This window comes from Caretta caretta, chromosome 1 (genome assembly GCF_965140235.1).
Source record: "Caretta caretta isolate rCarCar2 chromosome 1, rCarCar1.hap1, whole genome shotgun sequence".
In the NCBI taxonomy this organism is placed as follows: Eukaryota; Metazoa; Chordata; order Testudines; family Cheloniidae; genus Caretta; species Caretta caretta.
In genome coordinates, this window is record NC_134206.1 from 141161061 (window position 1) to 141176074 (window position 15014).

Here is a 15014-nt window from a genome sequence, read left to right on the forward strand (position 1 = left end):
CACATTGAGTGGATGTTTTCAGAGAACTATCCATAATGACTCCAAGATCTCTTTCTTGAAGTATAGTTGGGATTAGGTTTTCCAATGAGCATTACTTTGCATTTATCAACACTGTATTTCTTCTGCCATTTTGTTGCCCAGTCACCCAGTTTTGAGAGATCCCTTTGTAGCTCTTTGCAGTCTGCTTGAGACTTCACTATCTTGAGTAGTTTTGTAACATCTGCAAATTTTGCCACTTCACTGTTTACCCCTTTTTCCAGATCATTTATGAATATGTTGAATAGGTCTGGTCCCAGGACACCATTATTTACCTCTCTCCATTCTGAAAACTGACCATTTATTCCTACGCTTTGTTTCTTTTAACCAGTTACCAATCCATGAGAGGACCTTCCCTCTTATTCCATGACAGCTTACTTTGCTTAAGAGCCTTTGATGACAGACCTTGTCAAAGGCTTTCTGAAAATCCAAATATTTTTACACGTCATTCGCTAGAGTTATGCTCCTTTCTATTTTCCTCACTAGGATTTAACTTCCACTTTTTAAAGGATGCCTTTTTCATCTCTTCCTGCTTCTTTTACTTTGTTGTTTAGCCACGGTAGGATTTTTTTGGTTCTATTACTATGTTTTTAATTTGGGGTATACAAACATTATATATTTTTTATGTTATATAAATGTTATATAATGTTATATAAACGCCTCTATTATGGTGTCTTTAAAAAGTTTCCATGAAGCTTGCAGGGATTTCACTTTTGGCGCTCTACCTTTTAATTTCTGTTTAACTAACTTCCTCATTTTTTGTGTAGTCCCCCTTTCTGAAATTAAATGCTAGAGTGTTGGGTTGCTGTGGGGTTTCCCTTGATTTAGTCCTAAGTAGAGCAGAGGATCTGGTCCAAGAGGTGAATACAGCTGGACTGCTTGGTAATAGTGACCATAGTAGTGACAGATCCTGTGCTCCAAGTGGGACTAAATCAAGAATTGCCTCTCCTCTTGTGGGTTCCAGGACTAGCTGCTCTAAGAAGCAATCATTTAAAGTGTCAAGAAACTTTTTCTCTGCATCCCGTCCTGAAGTGACATGTACCCAGTCAATATGGGGATAGTTGAAATCCCCAATTATTATTGAGTGTTTTTGTTTTTATAGCCTCTCTCATCTCCCTGAGCATTCATAGTCACTATTCACCATCCTAATCAGGTGGTCGGTAATATATTCCTACTGCCATATTCTTATTATTGGAGCAGGGAATTACTAGCCAGAGATTCTATGGTACAGTTTGGTTCATTTAAGATTTTTACTTCACTTGATTCTATGCTCTCTTTCACATATAGTGCCACTCCCCCACCAGCATGACCTGTTCTGTCTTTCCGATATATTTTGTACCCTGGTATTACTGTGTCCCATTGATTATCCTCATTCCACCACATTTCTGTGATGCCTATTGTATTACATGAGGATATTGATATAAGACACTAGTTCATCCATCTTATTACTTAGACCTCTAGCATTTGTATATAAACACTTCAAAAACTTGTCACTTTTTAGCACTTTGTCTCCCATTACATGATGTAATTGAATGAGACTCTTTCATTTGTCTGTTTCTCACCAGATACTACCCATATTTTATCATCTTCCATTCTCTCCTCCTTACTACGACATAGAGAATCTCCATTAACAAATCCTCCCCTAAGGGATGTCTCTTTCAGAACCATGTGCTCCTCCGCACCTGTTAGCTTTCCCCCAGCCCTTAAAATTAAAAAGGCCATAGAGCAGTTTTAAAAAAAAAAAGTGCAAGCAATCTGGCTCCATTTTGGTTTAGGTGGAGCTCATCCTTCCTGCATAGGCTCCCCCTTTCCCAAAAGTTTCCCCTGTTCCTAATAAATCTAAACCCCTTCTCACTACACCATTGTCTCATGAATGCATTGAGACCCTGCAGTTCTGCCTAACTGGCCCTGTGCATGGAACTGGAAGCATTTCAGAGAATGCCACCATGGAGGTCCTGGACTTCAATCTCTTACCTAGCAGCCTAAATGTGGCCTCCAGGACCTCTCTCCTATCCTTCCCTATGTCATCGGTACATACATGTACCACAACCACCGGCTCCTCCCCAGCACTATACACAAATCTAATCTAGATGTCGAGAGACATCCACGACCTTCGCACCAGGGAGACAAGTCACCATGCAGTTCTCCTGGTCATCGCAAACCCAGCTATCTATGTTTCTAATGATCGAATCCCCCAACTATTACCTTGACACTTTTGTATGTTTATTTCTGGTTTTGTAAGCAAGTAGTTTTTAAGTGAGGGTGAAACTTGGGGTACCCAAGACAAATCAGACTCCTGAAAGGGGTACAGTAGTCTGGAAAGGTTGAAAGCCACTGATCTATACATTCCAGAATGTGTTACAGTTCAATAATGATACATTTGCAGTTAACAGCACTGTGTCTGGGATTTCATCCATGTGTCTAGATGTCAAATTATTAACAACAGATTATGCAATCAGTTGTTTCTTACTGCTGCTTAATTATAATGAACGGAAATAGAACAAAATTAGTTGAAAGAGATAGCTGAAGATCATTTTTAAAGAATTAGTATTTAATAATTTAAAAGAGTCTTGCTTGTGTTCAGCGATATCTTACATTATTAAGAACAGAAAAAATAAAAATCTGAATTTATTCTCTTCATTTAGGCTAGATTTTTACTCTTCACTCAACTTGAATAATAAAAACAAAAACTGACAGTTTCTATGTCTGGGTCTCATGCACTAGTTACTTTTTAGGTTGCAAATATTGCAGAAAAATGTTTTAAATTCAGTGACAAGTTTATTTGAAGTTAAAGATAATCATGAAAGTGTTTTATTAATTTAGTTTGTTTTAAACAGAAATAAAGAGGTGGCTAAGAGAATCAGTTGAAAATGAAGTCTTTCAAAAGGCCTTTACAAGATCTCTCACAAGAGGCTACAGAAACTAGATAGTTATGGAATGAAAGGCAAAGTATTGTCAAAGAACAAAAACTGGCTAAGAGGCAGGAAACACAGTAAGAATAAGTGGTCAGTTTACATCATGGCAAAAGGTAAAGAGTGGAGTGCCTGAAGGTACTTATTAAATCTGGTGTTGTTTAATATATTTATTATAATCTAGAAAGAAAAGTGAGTAGTGAAGTGACAAAATTTGCAGGTGGCAAAATTATTTATATTGATCAATTCTAGACAAGAATTCAGAGAGTTAACCCAAGACAAGTGAACGAGCAGATGAAGTTCAGTCATGATAAATTCGAAGAAATGCACACTGAAGGGGCAAATTTAAGCTACTACTACACCCGATAGGTTTCTAAATTAACAGTGCTAACTCAGGAAAGGGACCTGGACATCACTGTAAAGACCTCTGGCAGCTGCATATTGAGCAAATAATGATGCATAAGGAATGGGATAGGGAATATTATGGAAAATATTATAATGGTACAGCATCTGCAATATTGTGTTCAAAGGATATTATTACAGAATTAGAAGGGGTTCAGAAGGACAAAAATGATTGAGGGCATGGAAAAAACTCTTCTGAAGAGAGATTGAAGAGAATGGGACTGTTTACATAGAAAGGAGATCAATAAAAGGCAACATGATAATAATATATAAAATAATGAGTGGCATAGAGAAGGTACATAAGGAGTTTCTGTTCTTCCTGTCTCATAATACAAGAATACAGGGGCATTTAATGAAATCAAAAGGTGTCAGCTTTTATTTATTTAAATAAAATACGTAATTAGAGCACGGAACTCATTGAAGCCAAGACTTGTCCAGGCTCTCTTTGAATCTTTGTATTTACATGGATAACTAGAATATCTAGAGTTATAACAGTTAATGCTAACAAAAATATTATTGGTAGGGGGATAAAACATTATGTTTCATGGCTTAAACCAACCTGTAACTATTGGGTATTAGCATGAAACCTTCACGGAGGAAAGGCTACCTTGCATCTGAAGGTTTCTTGCACCTTCCTCTGAAACTACAGTGTGGGGCTACTGTCAGGAGACACGATACCGGACTAAATGGTCCACATATCTGATCTAGTATGGCAACTATGTTAAACTTTGGACCCAAACTACCAGACATTTTCCATTTAACAGCAATAGTTAAACTATGACAACAAAATTGAGCTTACATCAACTTTCTAGCAGTATTTCAGTTGTATCAAGGACAATCATTTTATTATTTTTATATATAAAGCACAACATAATCTCAGGTTTCATGTCAAGCAGGATCTGAATATCTGGTATGACCTGCCACTCAGATTTAAATCTTTCAAATATCAGTTGCTTCTTTAATGCCTGCATACGATGCACCTGAACCAACCATTTAATCTAAGAGCCAGACAAGCACGATTTAACCATAAAGTATTTTAAATACTGAATACACAAAAGTTAAGCAGAAATATCCACACTACATCATAAAAACTGGATGTCCAATCTAATTTAAAATATCATTTTAAGTAACTTCAAGGACTTATCTCTGTCCTGATTTAAATATTCTTTTAAAAATGTTATTTATAGAGCCTTGCCTACAGTCATGCTTGCCCTTGGAAACCTGCCCCTCTAATACAATCTTCTTGCTGTATAGTTATGTGTCAACGAAAGCAATTACACTTAAAAGGGGAGTGGTTAAGGTTGCGTTTTGTCATTTAAAAAGAATATATCTTATGATTGCATGCTGAACACCCCAAACAGAAAGGTTAGCCAGACATTCATTCCACTTGTTCCCCTAAATTTTATGATTTTGCTGATATTACGCTAAACTGTTACAGTTCTTCCGCAGAACCCAGGATGAATTCCTTAATCCGCACCAAAATTGAGCCAAATAAAAAGATTAATGTGGATGTAATTTATCTGTTGCAGTTTGGGATTTATTTATTTAAAAGGTTTAGTTTCTTATTACATGGGACACTTCACACAATTTTAGGATTAATTTGTTTTAAAAAAATTTTAGCACCTTTTACATTTCTAGATTAAATTCAGGCTATAAACCATTTTATTACTGTGGGCAGAGCTGGAGTAAAATACAGTCACTGCCTCCTGCACAAATACCCCTCCACTCTGACCTTTGTTAATTACTTATTATTCCACAACATGATCTCTAGTTATATAGCTCAAAGATACTGGCCTATTTTGCTCCCATAGTGCAATAGAATATGTTTAATTTACTTTTCACAAACCCCTAACTCTCAACATTTCAGGTTTCTCCCTCCCATATCTGTATTTCCTGTCTGTGTATCTACATGCATTTTTCCAAGCTGAATCTTTTTACTCTCTCTAGGTCACTTCATTATCAAATTATTACCTATTATCTCTTCTTCCCTTGTGGCTATTTGCAACTGCCCATCCACCAAGCACAACTTTTTATGAGTGTCATTAACATTCGCCCAGTTCTAGATCATTTATGAAGATATTTGGTTAGAGTGGACCCAACATTAACATCTGTGGGATTCCACAAACTATCTTCTTCAAATCTGACACACTGCTATTTAAGTCTTTTTTTTTTAAAATGGTCCTGCCTCCAGTTTTGAATCCATGCGACAATATTCATATCCAAGGCCACATGAATTTGTTTTGGTTGCAGGATTCTGTGGGATACTTATGCTTTACTAAGATCCAAATACTAATCTTCCAAATTCCCTTTCCCTACTTTTTGAGTGACTTGATAAATTAGCAATGAAGAATATCGGTCAAAAATTATTTTTAGTGGATAGATTTCTACGCTGCTTACTTCCCATGATTTTGTTCTTCTCTTGATACTTAGTGATTTCTCTTAACATTTCTTCTATATTTTATTAGAGATAGAATTGATAGTAAATTAATTGCTAGGATCACTCTCCATTTTGAAGACCAATACTACCTCTGCTTTTTCTAATGATCTGGCACATACCCCGTGTTCATGACATTTCAGAAATATGTGTCATTCATGAGTTTTACAAATTCCCTTAAGAGCACAGAATGTATATTATGCAGACTGGATGATCTGTGTATTCATATTTAATGTACTTTATTTCCTTACTTGCTTTTTGTCAATAACTTGTATAACATTGTCTCACTTTCTATTTGTGTAAACTTCTCAGGTTTTCCTGAAGGCAGATCTTTTTGAAAAGGAGTTTAATATTAGAGCCATTTTGGGATCTTTATTTTCATTCAGTTCTTTAAATAGCTGCCTTCACTCTTCTCTACTGCAGTACTTTCCAACCCAAGAGATGCCAGACTACTCTAGGGGGATCAAGGCCAAAAGCAATAGATGTTGAGAAAGCTGTGTGGCTCTGGATCTACCTTAACGCACCCTGCAAAATTACTCTTAAGCTAAAGCTACAGGTGGCTCCTTGAAAACGATCTTATCTCCCTGCTCCTGCAACAGCCTATAATTCTGTGATAGATGCTCACTTGTACAGAGATCAGGCTTAAGCTACAGCCTATCAGGCAAAGTTCTTCTCCCATGGCACTCAGCTCAGCTACAAGAATATCTGCCACCCAGCCACTACAATACACCCCATGAATGGCTATCTTAGCAGCATACAGTGAGTGGGGAAATAGTAAGAGGGAGCAAAATGAAGAGAAACATTTTTTAAAAGACAAAAAAAACAATACAGAAGAGAGAAGATGGATGGGAAAGGAAGCACAAGTGTGCCAGGGCAAGACAAGGGCAAAAAGGGATGCTCATCTGCCAATCTGTCACAACTGGGAGTTCTGACTAATAAAGACTGGTAAAAAATGTTCTAGTGCTGTCCCTAAAAGCCCTTTTAATCTCTTAAAAGATTTGGCTAGCACTAACTCATTCTTTTTGCTGACATCTTCTAGATCAGTGGTTCCCAAACTTGTTCCGTTTGTGCAGGGAAACTGCCTGGAGGGCCGGGCTGGTTTGTTTACCTGCCGCGTCCACAGGTTCGGCCAATCGCAGCTCCCAGTAGCTGCGGTTCGCTGCTCCAGGCCAATGGGAGCTGCTGGAAGCAGCGCAGGCTGAGGGACATACTGGCCGCCACTTGTCTTCAAACTGGCTAGCACATGGCTGGCTCTCCCCTCTTCGGGATGCCCTGCATTGTTCTTTCATAGCTGACGTTGCTTCTTACTCAGCAACTCATCATTGCCGGAACTTGTAAGTGTCAAGGCAAAGGCTTTTTCTGCTATCCAAGAACTCTCGTTTGCAGTTTCCTGTTAAATATCAGGCTAAAGTTTTCACTGCACCCTCGGTAGACACAATGCATTAACTCAGTTCCCACTCTGAACCAACACCCTTTTGATTTGCATTGAGTCTGTTAACTGCTAAGCCGGGCTCTCACGGTTTCAAATGCATAATTTCAATTTTAGTTCTGAATGAAGTATTATTCATGTCCTGTCCTAAACTGTTCTGTAGCATTGTCAGAGCTGTTAGAGAGTTGCCATATTACATCCCCAAAGCAACTGCATTTCAGTGGTTGGTGAAACTAATTGTGGGTAATAAAAACAAACTTCTGGTAGACTAAGGAAAAGTTTGATGAACCCATGGAAGTTTGACATTAAAATATTAACCAGATGTGTCAAGACATTGAATAAGGAAGACCACAAATTTGATGTCTCCTATCTAGTTTCTTTTATTTATTCTGCATGCACCAAAACAGTCCCTTGAAAACTCAGGAAGTTGAAGCTTTAGTTCTAGTTTACAGCATGCCTTTGCTTATCCAACTCTGTTAACTTACAGTCACTTATTTATCTGAGGGTATTTCAATACCCAAATAGTTATAGTGGCACAGCTACAGCTGCATCACTGTGGTGCTTCAACGTAGACATTACTAACGCTGACGGGAGAAGTTCTCCCACTGGTTTAGTTAATCCACCTCCCTCAAAGGAGGTAGCTAGGTCGACAGAAGAATTATTCCGTATACCTAATGCGATCTACACCGGGGGTAACTCAGGGGAGTGGATTTTTCACACCCCTGAGAGACATAGAATCATAGAATATCAGGGTTGGAAGGGACCTCAGGAGGTTCATCTAATCCAACCCCTGCTCAAAGCAGGACCAATCCCCAATTAAATCATCCCAGCCAGGGCTTTGTCAAGCCTGACCTTAAAAACTTCTAAGGAAGGAGATTCCACCACCTCCCTAGGGAACGCATTGCAGTGTTTCACCACCCTCCTAGTGAAAAAGTTTTTCCTAATATCCAATCTAAACCTCCCCCACTGCAACTTGAGACCATTACTCCTTGTCCTGTCATCTTCTACCACTGAGAACAATCTAGAACCATCCTCTTTGGAACCACCTCTCAGGTAGTTGAAAGCAGCTATCAAATCCCCCCTCATTCTTCTCTTCTGCAGACTAAACAATCCCAGTTCCCTCAGCCTCTCCTCATAAGTCACGTGTTCCAGACCCCTAATCATTTTTGTTGCCCTTCGCTGGACTCTCCAATTTTTCCACATCCTTCTTGTAGTGTGGGGCCCAAAACTAGACACAGTACTCCAGATGAGGCCTCACCAATGTCGAATAGAGGGGAACGATCACGTCCCTCGATCTGCTGGCAATGCCCCTACTTATACATCCCAAAATGCCATTGGCCTTCTTAGCAACAAGGGCACACTGTTGACTCATATCCAGCTTCTCGTCCACTGTCACCCCTAGGTCCTTTTCCGCAGAACTGCTGCCTAGCCATTCGGTCCCTAGTCTGTAGCTGTGCATTGGGTTCTTCCGTCCTAAGTGCAGGACTCTGCACTTGTCCTTGTTGAACCTCATCAGATTTCTTTTCGCCCAATCCTCCAATTTGTCTAGGTCCTTCTGTATCCTATCCCTCCCCTCCAGCGTATCTACCACTCCTCCCAGTTTAGTATCATCCGCAAATTTGCTGAGAGTGCAATCCACACCATCCTCCAGATCATTTATGAAGATATTGAACAAAACCGGCCCCAGGACCAACCCTTGGGGCACTCCACTTGATACCGGCTGCCATCTAGACATGGAGCCATTGATCACTACCCGTTGAGCCCGACAATCTAGCCAACTTTCTACCCACCTTATAGTGCATTCATCCAGTCCATACTTCTTTAACTTGCTGACAAGAATACTGTGGGAGACAGTGTCAAAACCTTTGCTAAAGTCAAGAAACAATCCATCCACTGCTTTCCCTTCATCCACAGAACCAGTAATCTCATCATAGAAGGTGATTAGATTAGTCAGGCATGACCTTCCCTTGGTGAATCCATGCTGACTGACATACATAGCTATACTGATGTAAGTTCCCAGTGCAGACCAGTCCTTAGTAAACACTTGAAAACAGACTAAATTTATTTGTAGAGCAATTGTCCAGAGGGAACATGCATTTATTTCTAATTATTGCAGGTCAGCATTGGTCCCACTGTAATCATTTGCCCAGTTTAATATACAAATTTTATTTAAAAAAGACTCATTATGGAGGTGTCAGTAAAGGCCCCATCTAAATTTGGTGAATTAAAAATCTAGAGTAACATGAGCTTTTTAACTACATGAATGTTAAGTATTTCCAATTATTTCTATTTCCGGAATTTTTTTTTCTTATGCATGTCCTAAAATCTTTCTGGTAACTAAAAGATAATCTCTTTGCAGAGGAGAGTACTTAATTTAAGCAAGATGTGCACTTTGTCCTTTGGTCAGCCACGGGGGTGTGTGGGCTCGCGATCGGTCCCTGTGTTCTTCATCCAAAACTATTATATTGTACTTCAGATGAGTCATTCAGTAATAAACCCTTTGATCTGTGCTTTAGGTGGGAGTATTTTATGAAGTAAGGGAAAATGTAGTGCATCACCAAATTTCTTGGATTGATTGCAGCCTGTATTCAAGTTTTAATTTAATAGTTCCCCATGATCTATTGAAATTGCAAAGTCATTCAGCACCCAGAATTACACTGACCTGCGCTGATTATCCTGTGTTAAAAACTGATCTCCCCATTTCCTGACTATCCTGAAAATGTTCTGACTCCACTGTAAATAGTTCCAACTCTAAATCACACAGAGTTCTGATTCCCAATAACCATGTCCATGCCAGAGAAATAAAAAAAACAGTATAAGTTTAGGAGTGGTACATAGGCACATAAGAAGCAAAAGAATCAAGATTTTAAATCAGAATGTCATGATTCATGCAAGCCAATACCTTTTTGTATACTATGTAAAAGTTGTAACACTTGAAAAAGTTCAGATGCAGCAGAGTTTACCCATGACCAGTAAACTTTAGTACTATTTAGATGTAATTTAACACAAATAAATCTTATGACGTTAAGTTTCAAAAGATGATTTGTTACAAGACAAGGGATCAAGAGACTTAAAAGTCACGTCAGCCCAGCCAACACAGCAAAATTTTAAATATGAAGATATAAAGGAAATAAAAAAGAAAGACAAAAAAAGGAATCTATTTCACTTCAACTTACCATGGGAGGTTTCCTAATAAATTTCCTGAAAGGTGGTTTCAGGAATCTTATAGGTTTTTGGAATCCACCAATTTGAGAGATCTGTAATTTTGAAAAGCTACCGTTGTGCTCATTCCTGATTGGATACAGAAAATAAAAAAGGAATGAAAACTAAGCCAGCAATATTTCAAAATTAAGCTATTTGAAAAGTTTAAATTACGTACAAGTATTACAAAAATATGTTAAACTGGCACATTAATTGACAAATTACTAGTGGTCCATTTTCACTGTCGAAACCAAAGTTAAATGAAATCATCATTGCATACTGGTACACAGATAATAAACAGACAAGCTAGTGATTCTCTGTGCCTTCTTTAAATCCTCATTCTGCAACTGAAAATCTTTGTACAAATGATTCAGTGACGCATGTGCTTGGCCATCCCTGCCCTCTGCTGGCTGGAATATGTTAGATCTTCTTTTAATTATTTTACAGCTTGAACTTGTCTCAGCTTAGTGTGGCTGTCCAACATAGCTCTATGTCTTAGCGTTCTTATAAAATGGAGAGTTCTATTAGTTCAAATGGAAGAAGACTGCACTTTTGGAGCTAAAGATCACAAGCTCTATTCCTCATACCACATTTAGTACAGTGTGACATCCAGCGTCTATTTATGTACTAACAGGATTTTCAAAAGCATATAAGGGCATGTCCACACACTACAGCACTGCAGCAGCACTGATGCAGCTGCACTGCTGCAGCACATCTGTTGAAGATGCTTTATGCCGACAGGAGAGAGCTCTCCCATCGGCATAATAAAACCACCTTCATGAGCTGCAGAAGCTGTGGCGGTGGAAGAAACTCTCCGCCAACACAGTGCTGTCCACACCAGCGCTTATGTCGGTGTAACTTATGTCTCTCGCAGGGGTGGTTTATTCACACCCATGCGTGACATAAATTCTGCTGACATAAGCTGTAGTGTAGGTAAGTGATTTAGGAATGCGAGTCCCATTGAAAGTCATGTACTCAAATACTGAATACCAGGGTTTCTCAACATTTTTCTTTCTGAGCCCCTACCCCACCCCCAACAAGCTATATAAACTCCATGGTCCACCTGTTCCACAAGTCCTCATTTTCTGCATAGCCAGTAGATTAAAAGCCATGGCTGACATTAGGGGGTAACAAGCAGAGCAAGTGCCTGGGGCCCCACGCCACAGGGGGCCCGCAAAGCTAAGTTGCTCGAGCTTCAGCTTCAGCCCCGGGCAGTGGGGCTCGGGCTTCAGCCCCAGACCACAGTGAGTCTAACACCGGCCCTGCTCTCTGGTTTATTTTGGCTGACCCCCTGAAACCTGCTTGTGGCCCTCCAGTGGGTCCCGTGCCCCTGGTTGAGAACCACTGCTGAATACAACATACTCTTAGCACCCTGGATTAAGAGGAGACAACAACAAATTTTGAAGGTGGAATTTTAAAAATCTGGTTGTAACCAAAGTTATGCATGTCAGATTAGACAATCAAATTATCCCTTCTAGGCTAAAAAACTATTTACCTATGAAAGTGCAGGATATGAAGAAACACTGCATGAATGATGAAGAATCCTTGGCGCTATATGCCACCAAAAGCAGCAAAGGTGCAAAGCGCAAGAAGAAAAACAACATTTCTTCTCCACATTCTGCACAAAATTATATTTTTTTCCTACAACTTTTGCAGATTTCACAATTGTACATTGGTGTCTTATATACAGTTTAAATATAAAGCTGAAAAATAACTGCCTGAAACATAAGACTGGGGTTTATGGTTAGCAGTTTCAAACGCATAAAGCCTGGAATGCTGCTTTAAAAATGCCTTTTATATTCTCTCCTGATAGAAAGAAAATAGCTCATTAGTGTAAGCACCACTAAAAAGTCCTCTAAATAAAACCATACAAAATTTGTAATTTTTAAAGTTCTAAATTAAAACAGACATTATGCAGTACCCAAAAGAATGCTTACTGATATTATACCCTTCGGTCTCCTCCTTGAACAGGCCATACCTCTCCCTTCCCCCCTCCCTCTCTCATTTAGTATACCACAAATACAGTAGTGTCAACATCTACCTAAGAAAAGATTTACCATAAAAAGAAGCAGCCACTACAAGTCAAGATTTAGCTTTGGGGCTATACAACCGACCATTTCCATTTGGCTATTCAAGTTGCTTAGCACCTACTTTTAAATAAGAATTTATAGTATGGCCTAAAAGCATTTAAAGGTAAATCTCTATTGTTTGAAAATATATAGTTATAAAATGAATTCTAAGCACACCCATTGAGATATACTGGATGAGACTTGAATAGCAGTGAGTCAAGCTAGTCAGTTACATAATATATTCTGTATGATCTTCCATGAAAGTTCTCCTCAATTAAAAAAAAAAAAAAGAGAAACATGATGAGGATGTTACAAACTGACAAAAGAAAGGAAATTAGTTTCTTCTCCCCTTCTGAAGTCTGCACCCAGTCCAAGCCACAAATTAATTTTCTAATCAGCAGGTATTGCAACTTACTATGTAACAGACTTTGTATTTAAAATAAATATGCACTTGCATGTTATGAGGTATCATCAAATCAAGCCTTTTTTATTACAATTTGGTAGTTTCCTCCACAATTATTCTTTTCTGTACAAAGAAGTAATCTCTATATATTAAGATTAATCTTTTAAGGTTAACAAGTGAAGTAGTAAAATTGAGTTAAGCAGACATTTCTGTGCTGAATGTCCCCACTAATCAAGCAGTGGGAGGCACTCAGTGCAGTAATTAACTAAAATCTTTTGAAAAAGATCTCTCTAAAATATTCTTGGAACTTCCGGCTTCACTGAAGGTATTCCAGATGGGGACATCACAAATAGCAGTGGTCGCACAGAACAATTAATTCCAGAATACTGTCAGTGAACCAGAGAATTCCAAGAGAATTTTACAACAAAGAGGAATTTTTAAATGGTTAAAAAAATCTATTTGAACTGAATTCCTTCCTCCTTTCCACAGCCTGGCCAGTGGGAACATTAGACACTTAAAATTTAATTTTTATTTTCACATTGCAGTTCATCTTTATTAAAAGTTAACTGTTCTCTCTTTCAAGGCTGTTCTTTGTACTTCAGAATAAGTCTAGGTGTGTTTATAGTAGATTTCAATTGAATTTGATTTTGAGACTCAAAATTCAAGGACCAACCTTAAAAACAGATGCAAAAATTTCTGATGACCCTACAGACTCAGGCATACAGATGTATTCGCTAAAGGTAGATTACCTTTGAATTACACTGTCTATGTGAAACAATCTCTCATCTTCATTCTGCAGCCTCTCTTTTCTCCTCCTCTCTATATCATGACGTAGATCATTTGGATCTTCTAGAACTCTCACAACAGTCTAAGTAATAGGAAGGGAAATTTTATTGAAATTATATTGGATATATAAAATTAATTTAAAGGCAGGTTACTTGATCCACACAGTAGGTGCTGTGGCTTGTCTTGTGCTTGCAAAACCATTTAAAAGAAGTGTAACCATCTGAGGGCAGGAAGGAGCCAGGCATGCACATTGACCCATGGATACAAAGTTCAGACTTTGGTTAGAAAGAACTCAGCTCTGCAACTATCTGCGGATCCTCTCTGCTTTGTTTTACTAATTACAATATCTCAAAGTAACAAGGAAGAAGGGTCAGTGTACAGCTGAAGAGGCAAAATATTCACAGAACTCCGTTACTGGTACTTAGGCTGCCATTCTCCTTCATGTAGTTACCGCTAAATTTGCACTGTAGTAGATTAGCAAGCGGCAAGAGGGCAGAATACTTAATTAAAAGACCTCAAGCCTTCCCTCCTGAAATGAGCATCCTATTTAGCTATGGAGTTGAGAAAAAAAAGTGCTGAATAAACTAAGCTATGAGTGGTTTCAGAGTAGCAGCCATGTTAGTCTGTATTCGCAAAAAGAAAAGGAGTACTTGTGGCACCTTAGAAACTAACCAATTTATTTGAGCATAAGCTTTCGTGAGCTACAGCTCACTTCATCGGATGCATTCGGTGAGCTGTAGCTCACGAAAGCTTATGCTCAAATAAATTTGTTAGTCTCTAAGGTGCCACAAGTACTCCTTTTCTTTAAGCTATGAGTGGAATTCCAAGTGGGATCCTTACAAAGAAAGGTACATTTGTGAGATAAATTGGGAAGGTGGCTCCTCTGTTAGAAAGCACTCCAAGACTCCTCAGCCCCAACTCTGGTGATATGATTTATCAAGGCTGAGAAGAGAGATATCAAAGGGAACACTCAACCATTACAAGACCCCGGGGCCTAGAAAAGGAAGGGGGTACAGATGAGCTAAGAGGATCCGCCCCCGGAATCAGTGAGAGCTGACAGGCTAGCAAGGAGACACAAAGAGTGAGAAAAGAAGAAACTGAAGTAGTGGCAGTCGGCTTCTCATAACCCAGAGATGGAGATAAATGGGCTGGCTGAAACATGTGAAAGACTACAATCAGGGGTTAAAGAGAAATATGCATGTAGATTTTTATTATGTTTATCCTTTGCTCTGTACCATTAGTGAATGAATAAAAAACGGGGGGGCTGTGTTTTGAAAAAAGCTGTTTTGGAGTCACATTAACTACCTCAGTGGTCACAGGACCCGAGTGAAAGTGGTGACAG

At 38.8% G+C, this 15014-nt stretch overlaps 1 protein-coding gene across 10 annotated transcripts in view; it reads right to left on the minus strand.

Annotated features, from left to right (window-relative positions):
- Window positions 1–15014, minus strand: part of BCLAF3 (BCLAF1 and THRAP3 family member 3) — a 121115-nt gene that overhangs the window by 78651 nt on the left and 27450 nt on the right. For all 10 annotated transcript variants that reach the window (XR_012669723.1, XM_075131805.1, XM_048862610.2 and 7 more), the window contains 2 exons: window positions 13636–13754; window positions 10390–10504 (listed from right to left, as the gene is read on the minus strand). Coding sequence is in view for 9 of the 10 variants with exons in the window: in XM_075131805.1 (XP_074987906.1) it covers window positions 10390–10504; window positions 13636–13754 (234 nt within the window). In the remaining variant the exon portion in view is untranslated. The remainder of the gene's footprint in view (window positions 1–10389; window positions 10505–13635; window positions 13755–15014) is intronic.